The sequence below is a fragment of the Pleurodeles waltl genome, chromosome 6 (assembly GCF_031143425.1).
Source record: "Pleurodeles waltl isolate 20211129_DDA chromosome 6, aPleWal1.hap1.20221129, whole genome shotgun sequence".
NCBI classification, from domain to species: domain Eukaryota; kingdom Metazoa; phylum Chordata; class Amphibia; order Caudata; family Salamandridae; genus Pleurodeles; species Pleurodeles waltl.
The window spans coordinates 438,229,244-438,244,707 of NC_090445.1; the positions used below are offsets into that span (position 1 = coordinate 438,229,244).

Sequence of the window (15,464 nt, forward strand, 5' to 3'; positions counted from 1 at the left end):
GTAATATCCGTAGCCACCCATCCTGATTAGGGGCATGTGGTGCCTTCCAATTAATGGCTATTTGTCGCTTCAAAACTATGTATGCCAGATCGACAAACCTATGTAGTTGCTTATCCTTGCTGGAGCGATGTCTTAATCCCAGTAGGCAAGATTCGGGAGTTGGTTGCAAAGCGTGGGTGGTGATGTCAGACACTATGTCGGTGATGTGTCGCGAAGCCACAGTCAACGGGGGGCAACTCCACACCATATGGTAAAAATCCAGCATAGGGTGCGCCCATCGGGGGCAAGCTGGATCCAAAGCAGGGAACATACGTTTTATACAGAGGGGGGACAGGTAGGAGCAGTGTATGTAGTTAAATTGGGTGTAGCGAAGTCTAGCATTTCGGGAAACAGTTTTAACAGAGGAGAGCGCAGACGACCATGCCGCCAAGGATAGGGGAGCAGGCAACGTCTCGTCCCAGCGAGACTTTGCATGATCTAGGTCCGGATGGGAATCCAGCAGGAGCACGGAGTACAATCGTGACACTGCTCTCTCAGCACCGCCCATTGAAAGGAGTAGAGTGAGGATCTGCGACATAGGAGGTTCAGCGTCTCCCAGACCCCACGAGGTATGAAGGAGGTGTCGTGTAGCGCAGTAAGCTAAAAAGTTACCGCCCGGTATTTTTGTGTGGGACAATAATTCGTTGAATGTTAGTAGTGTGCCCTCGGAGTAAAAATCTCCAGTCATGACAAGGCCCGCAGCCTTCCACGGGGACATATTATAGTGCGCTAACAAGGGCCGTGCTTCAGGTAGAAGTGTCAAAGGGTATATGGGGGAGTATGGTATGCGAGGTCCCCTGCCATGGACATAGCGTAGCCAGCCCGACTTTGCAGCAGTCAATACAGTATTGCCATGTAGAGGAGAGGAGGATTTGTCTGACAGCCTGGTCAGTAATGGTGTCGGAACCAGGGCACTAAGCAGGACCGATTTTTCACCCGAGGGATGATCGCCCAGCCAATCTGTTGGCCACTGCAGCTGAGCTGCAGCATAATACATTTCAAAATTGGGAACACCCAGTCCGCCCTCAGTCTGTGGGTGTTGAATCGTAGACGAGGCCAGACGGCGTCCGTCTTTACCCCACACAAAGTCCGTCAAAATGCCCCGTAGTGTCTTAAAGAATGCGCATGGTAAAACAAGTGGGAGCGCTGCAAAGTAGTAGAGTAGGCGAGGTAGGATGATCATCTTAGTGATAGAAACCCTGCCCATAGGGGACAAGGGAAGTGTTCTCCAGAAGGGCAAAGAGGCCTTATTGGAGCGAATGGCTCTGTCCAAATTGCCCTCCCTAAGGTCCTCGAGATAGTGGTACATCTGTATGCCCAAGTATTTAAAGGTGGTATGACACCATGGCAGTTGATAATTCGGTAATGCTGACTGGAGTTCCGAAGGCTCTGGAGATAGGGGGAGGATACAAGATTTAGACTTATTTACTCGTAGGCCGGAAATGTCTGCGTAGGAGTCCAAGGTCTCCAATACCTGACACATGGACATTGTGTGATCGCTTAGATAAATCAAAGCGTCGTCCGCATACAAGGAGATTATATGAAATGTATGTAGCTCTGGGATGCCTCAACACTGTGCCTGTTGTCTAAGGTGAACGGCCAAGGGTTCCCTAGCTATGGCGAACAACAAACGGGACACAGGGCATCCCTGTCTGGTGCCCCTGGAGATGGGGAATGGGTCTGAGATAATTTGCCCCGTCTTGATGCGGGCCGACGGATTGGAGTAAAGGATCCTGATCCATGTTATAAATCCTGCACCGAGTCCCATCACGGCAAGTGATTGAAAAAGGAAATCCCAACTCGGCGTATTAAATGCTTTTTCTATGTCTGGTGACACGGCAACCTCACTGCTGGTGGGAGTTGGATCGGTGCGATGTAGTTGCTGGTGGGAGTTGGATCGGTGCGGTGTAGTATATGGATCAATCTCCTAATATTCTGGAAAGTATTCCTGCTAGGTATAAAACCCGATTGATCCTCGTGAATTAAATGAGGGATATATGGGAGAGGGAGAAGCCGGTTGGCCAAATTTTCCACAGTATTTTGCAGTCTGTATTTTTTAAAGAGGACGGTATGAACGGACATCCAGGGGATCACAGCCAGGCTTCGGGAGTACTGCTATGAGGGCTTCCTGCATTGAGGCAGGCAGTATGCCGCGGGACTGCGCCTCGTTGTAGACCTGCAGTAGGGGTTGCAAAAGGTGGGATGCTAACAATGCAAAATACTCAAGTGGGAGACCATCTGAGCCGGGGGCCCTGCCTCGGGACAGTTGGGATATCGCAAGGTGGATCTCTTCCACCTTGATAGGACCATTCAGTGTGTCCGTCTGTTCCGGGAGCAGGCGGTGGAACTGTAGGGAGTCCAGAAAGCCAGTCACACGTTCCCCTGGAGGGGCAGGAGGAGGAGCATATAGTGTACGATAGTAGGTGTAAAAGGCTTCATTAATCCCCCCTTGAGTGTTTTCTATTTCACCAGTATCCAAGCGAATCACTCCAGTAGGCGAGGACTGGAGATTATCGCGGGCCAGCCATGCCAGCAATCGGCCTGCTCTATAGCCCTACTGGTGTGTAGTGTAATGTCGGTGATCGTGTTTGCACAATATGTCTGCTTCCCTGCGGTCTGCGCTTATGGATATAAGTGTGTTCGCCGCTTTCTCACCTCTAGCCACAGCAACCTCTTCCGTACGTAGTTTGGACTCTAGCTTCGACAGTTCCCTAGTTAGAACCCGACAGACCCCGAAAGAAGCCGTCATACAGTGACCCCGTATCACCACTTTATGTGCATCCCACTCAGTTGCCCTATGTGAGGTCGTGTTTTGATTTCGTAAGAAATAAGTGGTCAGGCATTGAGTTAGGTCCGCCCGAAAGGGATGATCCATCAGGACCTCCGGCTGCAGGCGCCACGTTGGTATCCAAGCCCTCGGACGGCCTCAATCCAGAACCACCTGTAGGGGGCAGGGATCCGACACAGTACGTGCCAGGTAAGTGGCGGTGTTGATCTTGGGTATCACTGTGGAAGGGACTAAGAATTGTATGCAAGTCATGCTCCGGGGAGTAAAATGAATATTCACGGTCTGTCGGGTGTCACACGCGCCAGACGTCATTTAGGCCATTTTTCGCGCTCCAAGCTCCTGTGATACCTGCCTGCTCGGAGCGGAGGGTAGGGGGGGAAAAGAGCGATTAAGGTGGATATCTGAAACACAATTAAAATCTCCGCCCCAGATGCTCTCCACAGTGGGATCTCTGAGCAAGCCAGCGGACATTACATGTAGAAAGCTCTTTTGGGAGGTATTGGGTGCATAGAGGGCTACAAGGGTCAGCGGTTTACCATCCAAACACCCTCTATCAGCACATAGCGGCCATCAAGGTCCAGTCGGGTGTGGGAAATCATGTACAGGACATTTGGTGCAATCCAGATTGCTACGCCTCTGTCCCCTCCAACTAGCACGCGCTCTCTCTATCGTGGTTGCAGATAAGTGCGTTTCCTGTAGCATTGCAATATGGACAAGGTGTCGCCTTAAGAAACTGTATATGCGTTGCCGCCTGCGTGGATTGGACATACCCCGAACGTTCCATATGATTACGCTATAGCGAGGGGTGTGTGTCTGAGGTTGTGCAACCATTGCTAAACTATTGTGTTTGACCGTGGGGAAGTTCCCCAGTGCCAAACCCCCATTGCTTGTGGGATCCCTCAGGTACCCTCCCCCAGACATGAGTTTCGGAGGAGGAGCACTGAAGAAGCCCCACCCCTCACCCCCGACCACCAGCCGTGACACCGTCAGAGCAAACCGATGAAAACACAAAAAAGAAAATCCCCAATAGAGTGGGGGAGGAAACGAAACACAATACATAGTAATTATGTGCAAACAAAGAACTAGGCCCGTAGACATGCATAAGAGGAAACTGGTCCATATGAAGCGGGTGGTGTGTGTGTGTTATAGATTGCAGAGGTCTGGCCCCCGGTCACCCAAGCAACAGTTCAGACCACCACCGCCTCGGATCCCGCACCAGTCGTGACAGTTATGTGGCCCATATTTCCGGGCAGCAGCACGTCGGCCCAGCATATCATAGTTTGGATGAGGAGGACCAAATTGGTGAAAGAGTAACTTGGGGTTTTATCCCCATGGGGATAGTGGTAGCACGGAACATGTGGATCAAATGTCATCCGCCGACTGCGGAGTGAGTGACGGGTCCTGAAGGGAGTCCCCAGCGTCTGAGGAATCAGCCCGGGTGGTTTCGGCATCGGTATCCGGCAGTGAGTTCAGGGCCAGGTAAGGATTGGAGACAAATTACGTGGCTTCGCGCAGTAGGCGTGTGCGCTCTTCCTCCGATTGCGCCTTGGTAGGTTTGTTCCCAGAACGAGCCCGGCGGTCGCGTTTCCTTTTAGGGGGTGCCCAGGCCCCTTCCTGGCTCCCCTGCCGGGCGGGCTGGGCAAGCCCCTTAGCATGGAGCCAGGTCCAGACGTCCTCCGAGGAAGTGAAAACGTGTACCGTAGAGCCACCCTGTATCCGTAGTTTTGCAGGGAAAAGGAGGGCATATTTGATGTTGTGCTCGCGGAGACGTTGTTTTGCAGAGTAGAAGGAGTTACGACGTCTTTGGACTTCACCAGTGAAATCCGGATAGGCAGATATTGATGTGTTCGCAAATTTTTGCAGGCCCTCTTGCGGAACAGCTGAAGCACTAGATCTGTCTTGATAGTGAAGGAAGCGGGCGATCAATGGGCAGCGGTGGGCACCCGGTGGTGAGGTCTGTCCGGTACTCTGTGAGCCTGTTCGATCAAGAAGAATTTCAGCACATTGTTCCGTAGAATGGTGTCCGTAAGCCATCCTTCTAAGAATAATTCCGCACTGGGGCCCTCTGCTCTCTCAGGAAAACCGACCAGGCGTATATTATTACGCCTCGATCTTCCTTCTGTGTCTTCGGCTCTGCGTCTAAGTTCGTCCACCTCCGTGGATAAGTGGGTCATTTGCTCCTGGAGGGACTTCACATCCGGGGACAGCTGTGCTATGTCACCCTCCGCCTCCACCACTCTCTCCACCAAATCCCGGTGATCGGTTCGGAGTAGGTTGACATCTAGAGTGACGGCATCAATCTTCGTTTCAAGAGTGGTTTTGGTGTCCATGATGGCCTGTAACACCTTCTCGAACTGTGAAGTGTGGCCTAGCAAGGTAGTCTCCATCAGGCGCTACTCCTGGGCGGTCGAGTCTGGACACCCAGGTGACGTTCCAAGACATCATAATTAAACGGGGTGCAAAGTGAGGAGATGTGGCGCTCAGGATGTCAAAATACCCTATGTGTTATGACAGGGGAACCCCACAAGGGAAACACCCTACCCTTAGAGGTATGCACAACCTCAAAACTAAGACAATACACAATGAGGGTCCCCTCTTAACATGGCATATCATTAAGTTGTGCCAGAATCTCATTGTCATAGTCCACCTTATCCATAATAACCACATTCCCACCCTTATCCGCTTGTCTAATGACAATATTTTTGTTTTGTTTAAGTTCTTGTAAAGCAGCTAGTTCTTCTGTACTCAGATTACTAGAGGATTGTCAATACTTATTCTTGGTTAAATAGTTGTCATAGTCTTCGCAAACCAAGTCGAAAAACTTATCTAAAGAGTTCAAACCTAGAGATCTTGGAGTCCACCTGGATTTCCTTTTGAGTCCACTAGAAACTTAAACGTAAGAAATATTTTCAACTGAATTCCTGTGATGGTACGAACACTGATGCTTCTGTATCTGCCTTGAGCACTCGGTCCATTGAGGATGTTCAGGATACAGCAATCTTAATATCACTAGCCGAACGTGATGAAGATCCTGACATTACTGCTAGAATTTTAAATGATTTAGATGCTACCTCGAACAGAAGTGTCTCTAGTGGACTCAAAAGGAAATCCAGGTGGACTCCGAGGTCTCTAGGTTTGAACTCTTTAGATAAGTTTTTCGACTTGGTTTGCGAAGACTATGACAACTATTTAACCAAGAATAAGTATCGACAATCCTCTAGTAATCTGAGTACAGAAGAACTAGCTGCTTTACAAGAACTTTTTATTGTTTTTTCATTCTACCCTAACTCACAACAGCTGAGTCCCAATTCTTCCTAATCCTAATAACAAACCTCTATTTTGTATTGAAATGTATTAATTCAAATAAATGACCTGATATCTTTAAGTTGTGTCAGGAACTAATTTGCCTCAATTTCCTATTCATTGTGTCACACCTTTTACACAGTGAACTAACCTGTAACCTTTAACCTGCGTCTTACCTTGCAGCTGTACCTTCTTCTCCAACTAGTCGCATGACTGCCCTGCCCAAAGGTAATACTTTCTAACTACACTGATTTTCCTGACTGGTGTCTGCACATCCTTACCGTGATGTGCATGTGTAAAGCATGCTACAATAACTGTGCAACCATGTGCAGTGCAGTTTGTGAGTGCCACCTATTTACAGTGCAATATGACTTACATTGTCTATAGGCGAAATGACTGAAGTGCAGTTGAACGACATGTGTGGACCGTAGCATGACATCACCCTCAACATAGAGACCACCTGTTATCCTAGTGTCACCTGCAGAATGATAAAATATATGGGAATGTATGGTGTCTCTTCTGATTGTCAAATGTTGGTTTCATAGGTCTTTGTATGCATGTTAACCTGTGTTTATTTGTGAGACTTTTGGACTCAGTGCATATTTGACAAGTTGTGTACTTCTTTGTACACTTTTTTACGCTTCCTCTTGATTAAACCTCATAATTCGTAGAATGATACAGATCTAATGAATTATGGTTTATGCATATGACACAATTCTTACCACTTATAGATTTCAAAAAGGTGTTTTGTGTAATAATAACCAATCATACATATTTGATTGTCTCTGTATGCTTTCTTTTGGTTTGTAGATAGACCTGATCGTCCACGGGACTTGGAGCTGACTGACTTGGCAGAGAGGAGTGTGCGTCTGACGTGGATTCCTGGAGATGACAATAACAGCCCCATTACAGGTCAGTATGAACCCTGACTGGTGATCCATTTTATCTCAGTTGGAAATCACTTTCTGCTAACAGGTCACTGTGCAGATTAGCCAACAAGAAGACCCTAATTACATGCCAGTAGGATCTCTAGAGAAAATGATAACCGACCGCTAGATTTTGTGGACCATGGAGACAATAATAGTCACTGATTAGCAAGAACTCTAGCGACATGAGACAACAACGGCTTGATTGTACATCATTCTGATGCTTAAATAGAATACTATCCAATTCCAGATCACTAATAACTTTGACTGTCCAAGCAGCCCATTCAGTGTGACACTAGCATAACTGATAAGAGTACTTCCTACAACATCATATGAAAGGGCAGGCCTGAGACAGGTTTTCATATTCCTGGCAGTCACCCTGCAGAGGCCTTCTCTTGTCAAAGTACTCTGGAAATTTCTGTTTATAACAAGTGAACTGCTAACTAAGTGTCATACTTAGCTACTTAGAGCCTAAAATAGAGAAAATATGTGTCAGGAATGCACAAAGACGTTAAATGAATAGAAAACTCCCAAACTCCAATTACTTTAATGCTAAATGAAAATTGAATAAAAAACAGTACGCTTCTGCCGCAAACTTACTTTGAGGCCCAAACTTACAAAATGATAAACAAGCTGGTTTGCTTGGGTGCAGCCACATAACCTTCTTTCCAAATGTATCTGATAGTGGCCAGCACCAGGGAAAAACAGCCTAACAAAAGTGTTCTGGTACTTCTTCATAATAGTTGAACTGCAAACAGACTGGGTGTACTTTGCAGTATTCCTCTGGTGAGCTTAGAGAAGAAAGTAGCACCTATGATATCCTTACTGGAGGCCCAAACGTACAAAATGAGAAAAAAAGTTCATTTTCTTGAGTGCAGCTACGTAACCTTTTCAAATGTGATGATGGCCTGCACCAGACATTCTTGCAAAAGTGTTTTGGTATTTGCTGTTCATAATGGTTGAACTGCAAACAGATTGTCCTTACGTGCACGGTATTCATTTGGTAAGCATAAAAAAGAAATCAACGTATGTGAGACAAAAATGAATTAATAGAAAATGGTGTGAAACATGATATCCAGTACCTATTTGTTCATAAGAGGAGCTTTCTCAGTTCAATGTCGAAGTTGCCTACGTTTTTTGTCGATATCCGGATGCTCATGTTAGAGAGATCCACAGACTATTTGGCAAAGGCAGATTGCTCTTTGATCTTTCCCATGCAGCCTGAGTGCTAGGAAACCTTCTCTACTCTTAAACATTTGACTGTTCACAGCCGTAAACCTACTCATGTCATTATTCGCTGTGTCAGATGCGCTTGTCTATCTAACTGTGTCTGAGAAATGAAACGCTCTTCCACAGGTCTCTGTAAGGAGGAAAATTGTGTGAAAGTCACGGAAACTCCACTTACAAATCTCTTCAACCTGGTTTACCATCTCTCCCTATCCTCGATAGGCAAACCCCAGTGTGACTGCAGGCAGTTCCACTCACAGTGTGGGTAGTAGAAATAAGACAGAATAACTACGTCACTGTCAGTTTCAGCCTGTAAGTTAGACTATAACATTGTGGCACCTATCTCCGGTATTTCATGGAGAATATTTACTGTGTCCGTCATGACTACAGTGATAGTCCTTAAAGTTACTGAACGTCTTTGAGCATCTTAGAATGCCCATGCATCTGTAGTTGCATTGGAAAATGCTCACTTTCTCTTGTTTCCCATTTGACTCCCATTTTACATCTTTCCTTTTATCCACCACATCCCAATGTTTTCTTCTATAATCTCTGTCTGTATTTTTTCAATTTGCATTTCTTCCCCTTTTCATTCATCACTCCTTTAACCTTATACCTGTATCTGTGTTAGTGTGCACTTCTCTCTTAAATTTTCCTTCTTTTCCTGTACTCTGCTCCGCCTTCTATGTCTGGTTGTCTCTATTCCCAATAAAACATCAAAGACATTTGTTATCTTGTATGGGCTTTCCTTCCTGTATCTGTATTTGTCCCTCCCTTGGAGCAAAGCCTCATTACTTGTGTCTTTCCACTACTTACTTTGCAGTCACTACTTTTTTGTGTGATTAAGCACTCCATGAGAGTGCATGTGTTTTCCAGTTGTCTTCCTTGTGTACTTCTCTTCCCAACTCCACCGCTTTCTGTGTTGCTGTCTCACACCTGTGCCTCTCTCATGCCCTCCTCCGTGTTGCACTTCCCTGCTGTGTTTCTAACCGCAGTGTTATTTCTTGCTTGTGTGCTCCTCTTTGGAGTCCTGTCCCCCCCCCCCCCCCACCATCTGCCTGCACTTCTTCCTCAAGTGCTTTTTCCATCTCCAACCTGCCCACTACCCATTTCTGCTCCCTCCAAATCTGCCTGCTCCCTGTTGTTTCAACTACACGTTGCTGTCCCATCCCAGCTGCCCTATCCCAATTGCCTCCTTCCACCCACCTGTTTGCCGTCCTGTCCCTAAACACCCATCTGCCACATATATCACCCCTCCTTTACTATTTTGCTACGCTGCACAGCATCTTGCCGATGCAGCATAGCTAAAGGACCTTGGCTAAACCAGTAGATTCCAAAGCCTAGACCTACTGACGTTACCAATGCTGCTTCTCTCTTCCAGTGTAGTTATGGTTAGAACAGAGGTTCGATAGGAAAGGCATTTTTCTCTTCTTAATACCTTTAAAGCTGTTTACCAGATCTGCCTGAAATGTTCCAACCAAAGTTCATCCTATTTGGCTCCTTCCTGGAAAGCTTCATGGTGATCCCTCAAGCAGGGTCAAAGAAAAATTAGGTGCACCAGAAGTGTGATTCTTGATTTAATTCCCATAGAAAGTTTTGCTTATCATAATAGATGATGTTGTATTGTTTACCATAGACTGGGGATAGCCTTGAAAGAAGATTAATCATCTGTTGGCCGTCTGGGAATGGATATTACGGTCTTTTTTGTGTTTGTGCCATAATTAGGGTCCCTTAACGAGGTAGACAGGGCAGAATGAAACCCCAGATGGAAGTAGGAACCATGTCCCAGATAATATATGGGAGGGTTATGGAACATACAACTCTATAGGACAGTATGATATGTTTTACTAATAACCCATCAATATCAGGTATGTTTATAAGAGCAAAGTACAGAGGAAGTATGTAGGTACAGACATGATAGGACCCTAATTATGGTACAGTGATACCTGCTAATCAGAAGAACTAGGTATGTTTATCTACATTTACCTAGACAACTGACTGATAAGGTCAAGCATATTTGAAGGCCCACAGCTCTCTTTCTGGCATACTGTTTCCCACACCCAGGATACAAAGCTAGATCATTGTATTGCCATCCTTTTCTATCAAGAATCCTGCTCTCCACCTTCTCTTGGGCTAGAATCCTGACTCCCTCAACCCCAATCAAACACACCCTGCCTCGGACAAGTGACTGCCTCCACAACATCAAGAAAGACAGTGCCCCCATCTTCCACCTGCACACCAGCAGCAGCATCCTTAAAAAGTGACACTCTGGATACGTTCCAAACCTTCAAGACAATCACACTGGCAGCTTTGCCTGACACTTCCGTCACAGTAACTGACCGCAAGGAGGCAACCTTTTCCATATCAATTTATGACATAACTCAAAGTAAATCAGCAATATGAATACTAGTTTTGGTGACTTTTCTTCTCTTGTCGTTCATGTATTTTCCCACCTTCTTATGTGCCTGCACAGCACACATTATTTCCTGGAAATCAACATCCAAATAGTCTCCAACTTTCTTCTTTAACCCACCATGGGATCAACTTGGGCCCAGGTTTCTGTCCCTTTAATAGCTCAAACGATGACACCCAGAACTATGTTGGCAGTAAGCCTGTTGGTAAGCAATATGACTTTCCTCAATACAGTTCCACCATTCACTGCCAATTGTATGGATTCCTTAATAACTCTGTTAAACCTTTACACCCATCCTTTGGATTCAGGATAAAACACAGAAGTCTTGTTATGTTTCACGTCATTGTTGCTCATAAACTCTTCACTATCTTATTGACAAATGTCCTTCAATTATTAGCAGACACAATTTGTTCCAAAATTCCCTCTGTATAAAAACATCATCCAAAATTTCAGTTGTGAATTCAGATGTGACCATCTTTTGTTTTGGCCACTTAGTAAAATAATCTGTGAACACAACCTTAAAGGCCTCCTGTCTTGAAACGTCAGAAAAAAGGGCCAATCACTGTAATGCCAAATTCTTACCAGGGTTCATCTGGCGATGCTTCACAATGCAGGCCTCTGCCGGCCCATCACCCTGCCAACATGGCCCACAGTCACAAACCCATTTATATAAAATGGCATCTATCGAGGGCCTCCAGTAGTACTCACCAGCCTGCCTTTTGGTGCCCGACATACCAAAAGACCCTCCTGGGCATCTAACAACTGCTTCTGTAGACAAAACTTGGGTATTATCTTGCCTCCTTTTAATCATACTCCAGTAGTGCTCCATTTTCTAGACCCATCTCATCCTGCACTTTTGAATACCCACTCAATTTCCCCTTTACCTTACACTCATCCAGATATCCATGAATTAAGTGATTCAGCACAGCACTCATAGTAATATCCTTATCCAGTTCTGTTATCTACTCCATTTCAGTTATTGAAACCTCCCTTAGTGAGGTACCAAACCAGCATCCTTCATAGTAAAGGCTACCTCACACTCCTCCACATGTTTTTCAGCAACAGCTACCTCTGACAAAGGCATACAGTCCTTGTGGATGTTATTCATGCTGAATATACTCACCCTTGTACTAAAAAGCTTGCAGTTTCACTGCAAGTGTGGCCAACCTTGCAATCAGAGAACACCTGCCATGAGGAGATAACAAAATAACCAAAGTTTCTGGTCCCTTCTTCTGGTAAGTTTTGTCTTCCATAAAATCATCCTTACATGCTTAGCCACCAAAATGCATGAAAGCATTTCTTTCTCTATAACAAAATCTTTTGGCTTTGCTGTCCTCACGGTTCTGGAGCCATATGGTAATAACTGTTTTCCCATATCATTCGATTACCGCTCCAGCATGATAGCATTTCACTTCCACACTCATTACACATTCCTTCCCTGACATATTGTTTCAGATGTGAGGCTTGAACAATCTCCAGTCCAACATCTTGGGTCTGACTCTCACTCCAGGTGAACTTTTCTTAACTTTTCTTTTCTTTTCTTGTCTTTTCTTTTCTTTCCTTTTCTTTTCTTTTCTTTTCTTTTCTTTTCCTTTCCTGTTCCACTTCCTCTGCATAACATTGCACATATTTTGTATAGAACTTAGTTAAACCCTGGAATGAAATGACTTGCTCTTTTTTTTACTGTTGCCTCAGTATGGCCTTCCCATGGTTATCTTTCGGTTTGATACCATTACTGCTGATACAATGTCCAAGATGGTCCTCCTCCTTGTTGCTAAGTTTGCACTTGGATAACTTTAGATTCAGTCTTCTTTTCCCCAACACATCAAATAACGTTGTTGAAATGACATTGTGCTCATCCTGGTCCTTTGTGTAGACTAAAATGTAATCCTGAAAGTCGACGTGCCAGTTACCATTGTAACAGAATAGCTGCACAAGCTAAAGCAAAATACATCCTGCAGTACTGATACATCCCTCTGCAGTGGCAAAAACTGTTAAGTATTTTGAGTCTTCCATTAGTAATACATGATAGACAGACACCTTAGCTCCTGCCAGTATTTATATCATTTTATGCTAGGGAAAGAGGATGACAATCAACTCAAATCGCCTCATTCAGACTGAGTTATGTATGCAAAGGCTCAATTCCTAGGAGCTCTGCAAAGAAATTACCACAGGAGAAACATACACTGAATATTCAATTGAACTGAAAAGGATTTACACCAAAAAACAAAATGCGCAATCTGTGGAACAAAATCTAGCTTTTTGCCAAATTTGGTGTAATTCCGTCCAGTGGTTTGGGCTGTGGTTATGTTCAAAACTCCTATAGGAATTTACATAGGAAACGCACTTTTTTGACCCCCTCTCCACCCCTTTTTTTTTCTTGACCCATGCTTAACAGATCACCCATTCCGCTTCTGCCCAAAATGCCATAACAAGTATCCATATACAGATCAGCATCTGGTCTGTAACTTGAGTTTGTCGCTGGAACACAAGGAAAATACTTGTGAAGCCTGTCGAGCGTTTCGGTCCAGGAAGACACTAAGAGACCGAAGAGCAAGGAAACTGCAAATGGCGTCGGCGCCGACAGGACAAGAGCGTTTCGAGGAGGAGGAAGAAACATTCTCCATCCAGGAATCGGACTCGGATGGGATTGATCCTGAAGAAACGCCGAAAACCGTGAGTAAGAGGTCGAAACACAAAACTCACGGAAAAACCACTAAAGCCCAGGGGACGCCACCGCCAACAGGCCAAGGCTTAACCCGAAAAATAGGTGACCGATCATCGGCACCGAAAAAGGGCACGCTGGTGGCGAAGTCATCCGACTCCGGTCGAGATACCGCCACACAGCAATCTCGGGCCCGAGATAGTGGCTCCGAGCAGGTTCGGCACCGAGATAGCAGCACCGAAATGGGTCGGCACCGAGAGACCACAACGCCGAAAGTAAAGAAGGTTTCGTCGGAACCGAAAAAAGCAGCCGAAAAGGTTTCGATACCGAAACATCCGGCCTCGGAACCGAAAACAAGTTCCTACACTGAGGAACAAGGACTGTCCACACAAATGAAGACACATAGATTTGGACAAGAATTGGAAACATTAGAGCCAGACTATACACAAAGAAGGCTCCATATCCAAAAAGAAACAGGGAAGATCAGTACTCTCCCTCCCATTAAAATGAAACGCAAACTTGCCTTCCAAGAAAAAGACAAGTAGCCACAGGCAAAGGTGGCTAAACAAGTAACCCCGCCACCATCTCCACAATGCTCTCCGCAACCATCACCGGTAGCCACTCCACCAATGATGCAATCCCCAACTCATACAGGAATGAGTCAAGATGACCCTGACGCATGGGACCTTTATGACGCACCAGTGTCAGATAATAGTCCTGAATGTTATCCACCTAGACAGTCGCCACCAGAGGATAGTACAGCCTACGCACAGGTGGTGTCGAGAGCAGCGGCATTTCATAATGTCAGCCTGCATGCTGAACCCATTGAAGACGACTTTCTTTTTAACACACTGTCGTCCACACACAGCCAGTATCAAAGTCTTCCTATGCTACCCGGAATGCTAAAACACTCCAAACAAGTGTTTGAAGAGCCTGTAAAAGGAAGGGCCATTACTCCAAGAGTGGAGAAAAAATATAAACCGCCACCAACAGACCCCGTGTACATCACACAACAGCTAACACCGGACTCAGTTGTAGTAGGGGCAGCGCGCAAAAGAGCAAACTCACATACTTCAGGAGATGCACCACCTCCAGATAAAGAAAGTCGAAAATTCGACGCAGCAGGCAAGAGGGTGGCGGCACAGGCAGCAAACCAGTGGCGTATTGCCAATTCACAGGCTTTGTTGGCCAGATACGATAGGGCCCATTGGGACGAAATGCAACACTTTATAGAACATTTGCCCAAGGAGTTCCAAAAGAGAGTGCAGCAGGTAGTAGAAGAAGGACAGAGTATCTCCAACAATCAGATACGGTCAGCAATGGATGCTGCAGACACAGCTGATAGAACTGTCAACACAGCAGTAACAATAAGGAGACATGCAAGGCTGCGTACATCAGGATTTAAACCAGAAATACAGCAAGCTGTGCTGAATATGCCATTCAACGGACAGCAGTTGTTTGGGCCGGAGGTGGACACTGCGATCGAAAAACTTAAGAAAGACACTGACACGGCCAAAGCCATGGGCTTACTCTACTCCCACAGAGCAGAGGCACATTTCGAAAAACACAGTTTAGAGGGGGGTTTCGAGGACAAAGCACAGAACCCACAACCTCACAAACAAGACCCACTTACCATAGCCAGTATCAGCGGGGAAGTTTTCGGGGACAATATAAAGGGGGACAATTCCAAAAGAATAGAGGGAAGTTCCAAAGTCCCAAAACTCTTCAAAACAAGCAGTGACTTCCAAGTCACACATCCCCAACACATAACATCTGTGGGGGGGAGACTAACCAAGTTTTACAAACATTGGGAGGAAATAACAACAGACACTTGGGTCCTAGCAATTATCCAGCATGGTTATTGCATAGAATTTCTCAAATTCCCTCCAAACGTCCCACCGAAAACACACAATATGTCAAAACAACATATAGATCTTCTAGGACTAGAAGTTCAGGCATTGCTACAAAAAGAAGCAATAGAATTACTACCAAACCAACAGAAAGGGACAGGAGTTTACTCTCTGTACTTTCTCATACCCAAAAAAGACAAGAGTCTGAGACCTATACTAGATCTCAGAACATTAAATACATACATCAAATCAGATC

General features: G+C 45.6%; 1 protein-coding gene across 7 annotated transcripts in view; it reads left to right on the forward strand.

The window, feature by feature from the left end:
- NFASC (neurofascin) overlaps positions 1-15,464 on the forward strand; it is a 733,849-nt gene that overhangs the window by 508,594 nt on the left and 209,791 nt on the right. For 5 of the 7 annotated variants that reach the window (XM_069238522.1, XM_069238515.1, XM_069238520.1 and 2 more), the window contains 2 exons: positions 6,314-6,358; positions 6,941-7,042. In XM_069238522.1, coding sequence (XP_069094623.1) covers positions 6,314-6,358; positions 6,941-7,042 — 147 coding nt within the window. The remainder of the gene's footprint in view (positions 1-6,313; positions 6,359-6,940; positions 7,043-15,464) is intronic. The other 2 variants (XM_069238519.1, XM_069238521.1) reach the window with 1 other exon arrangement.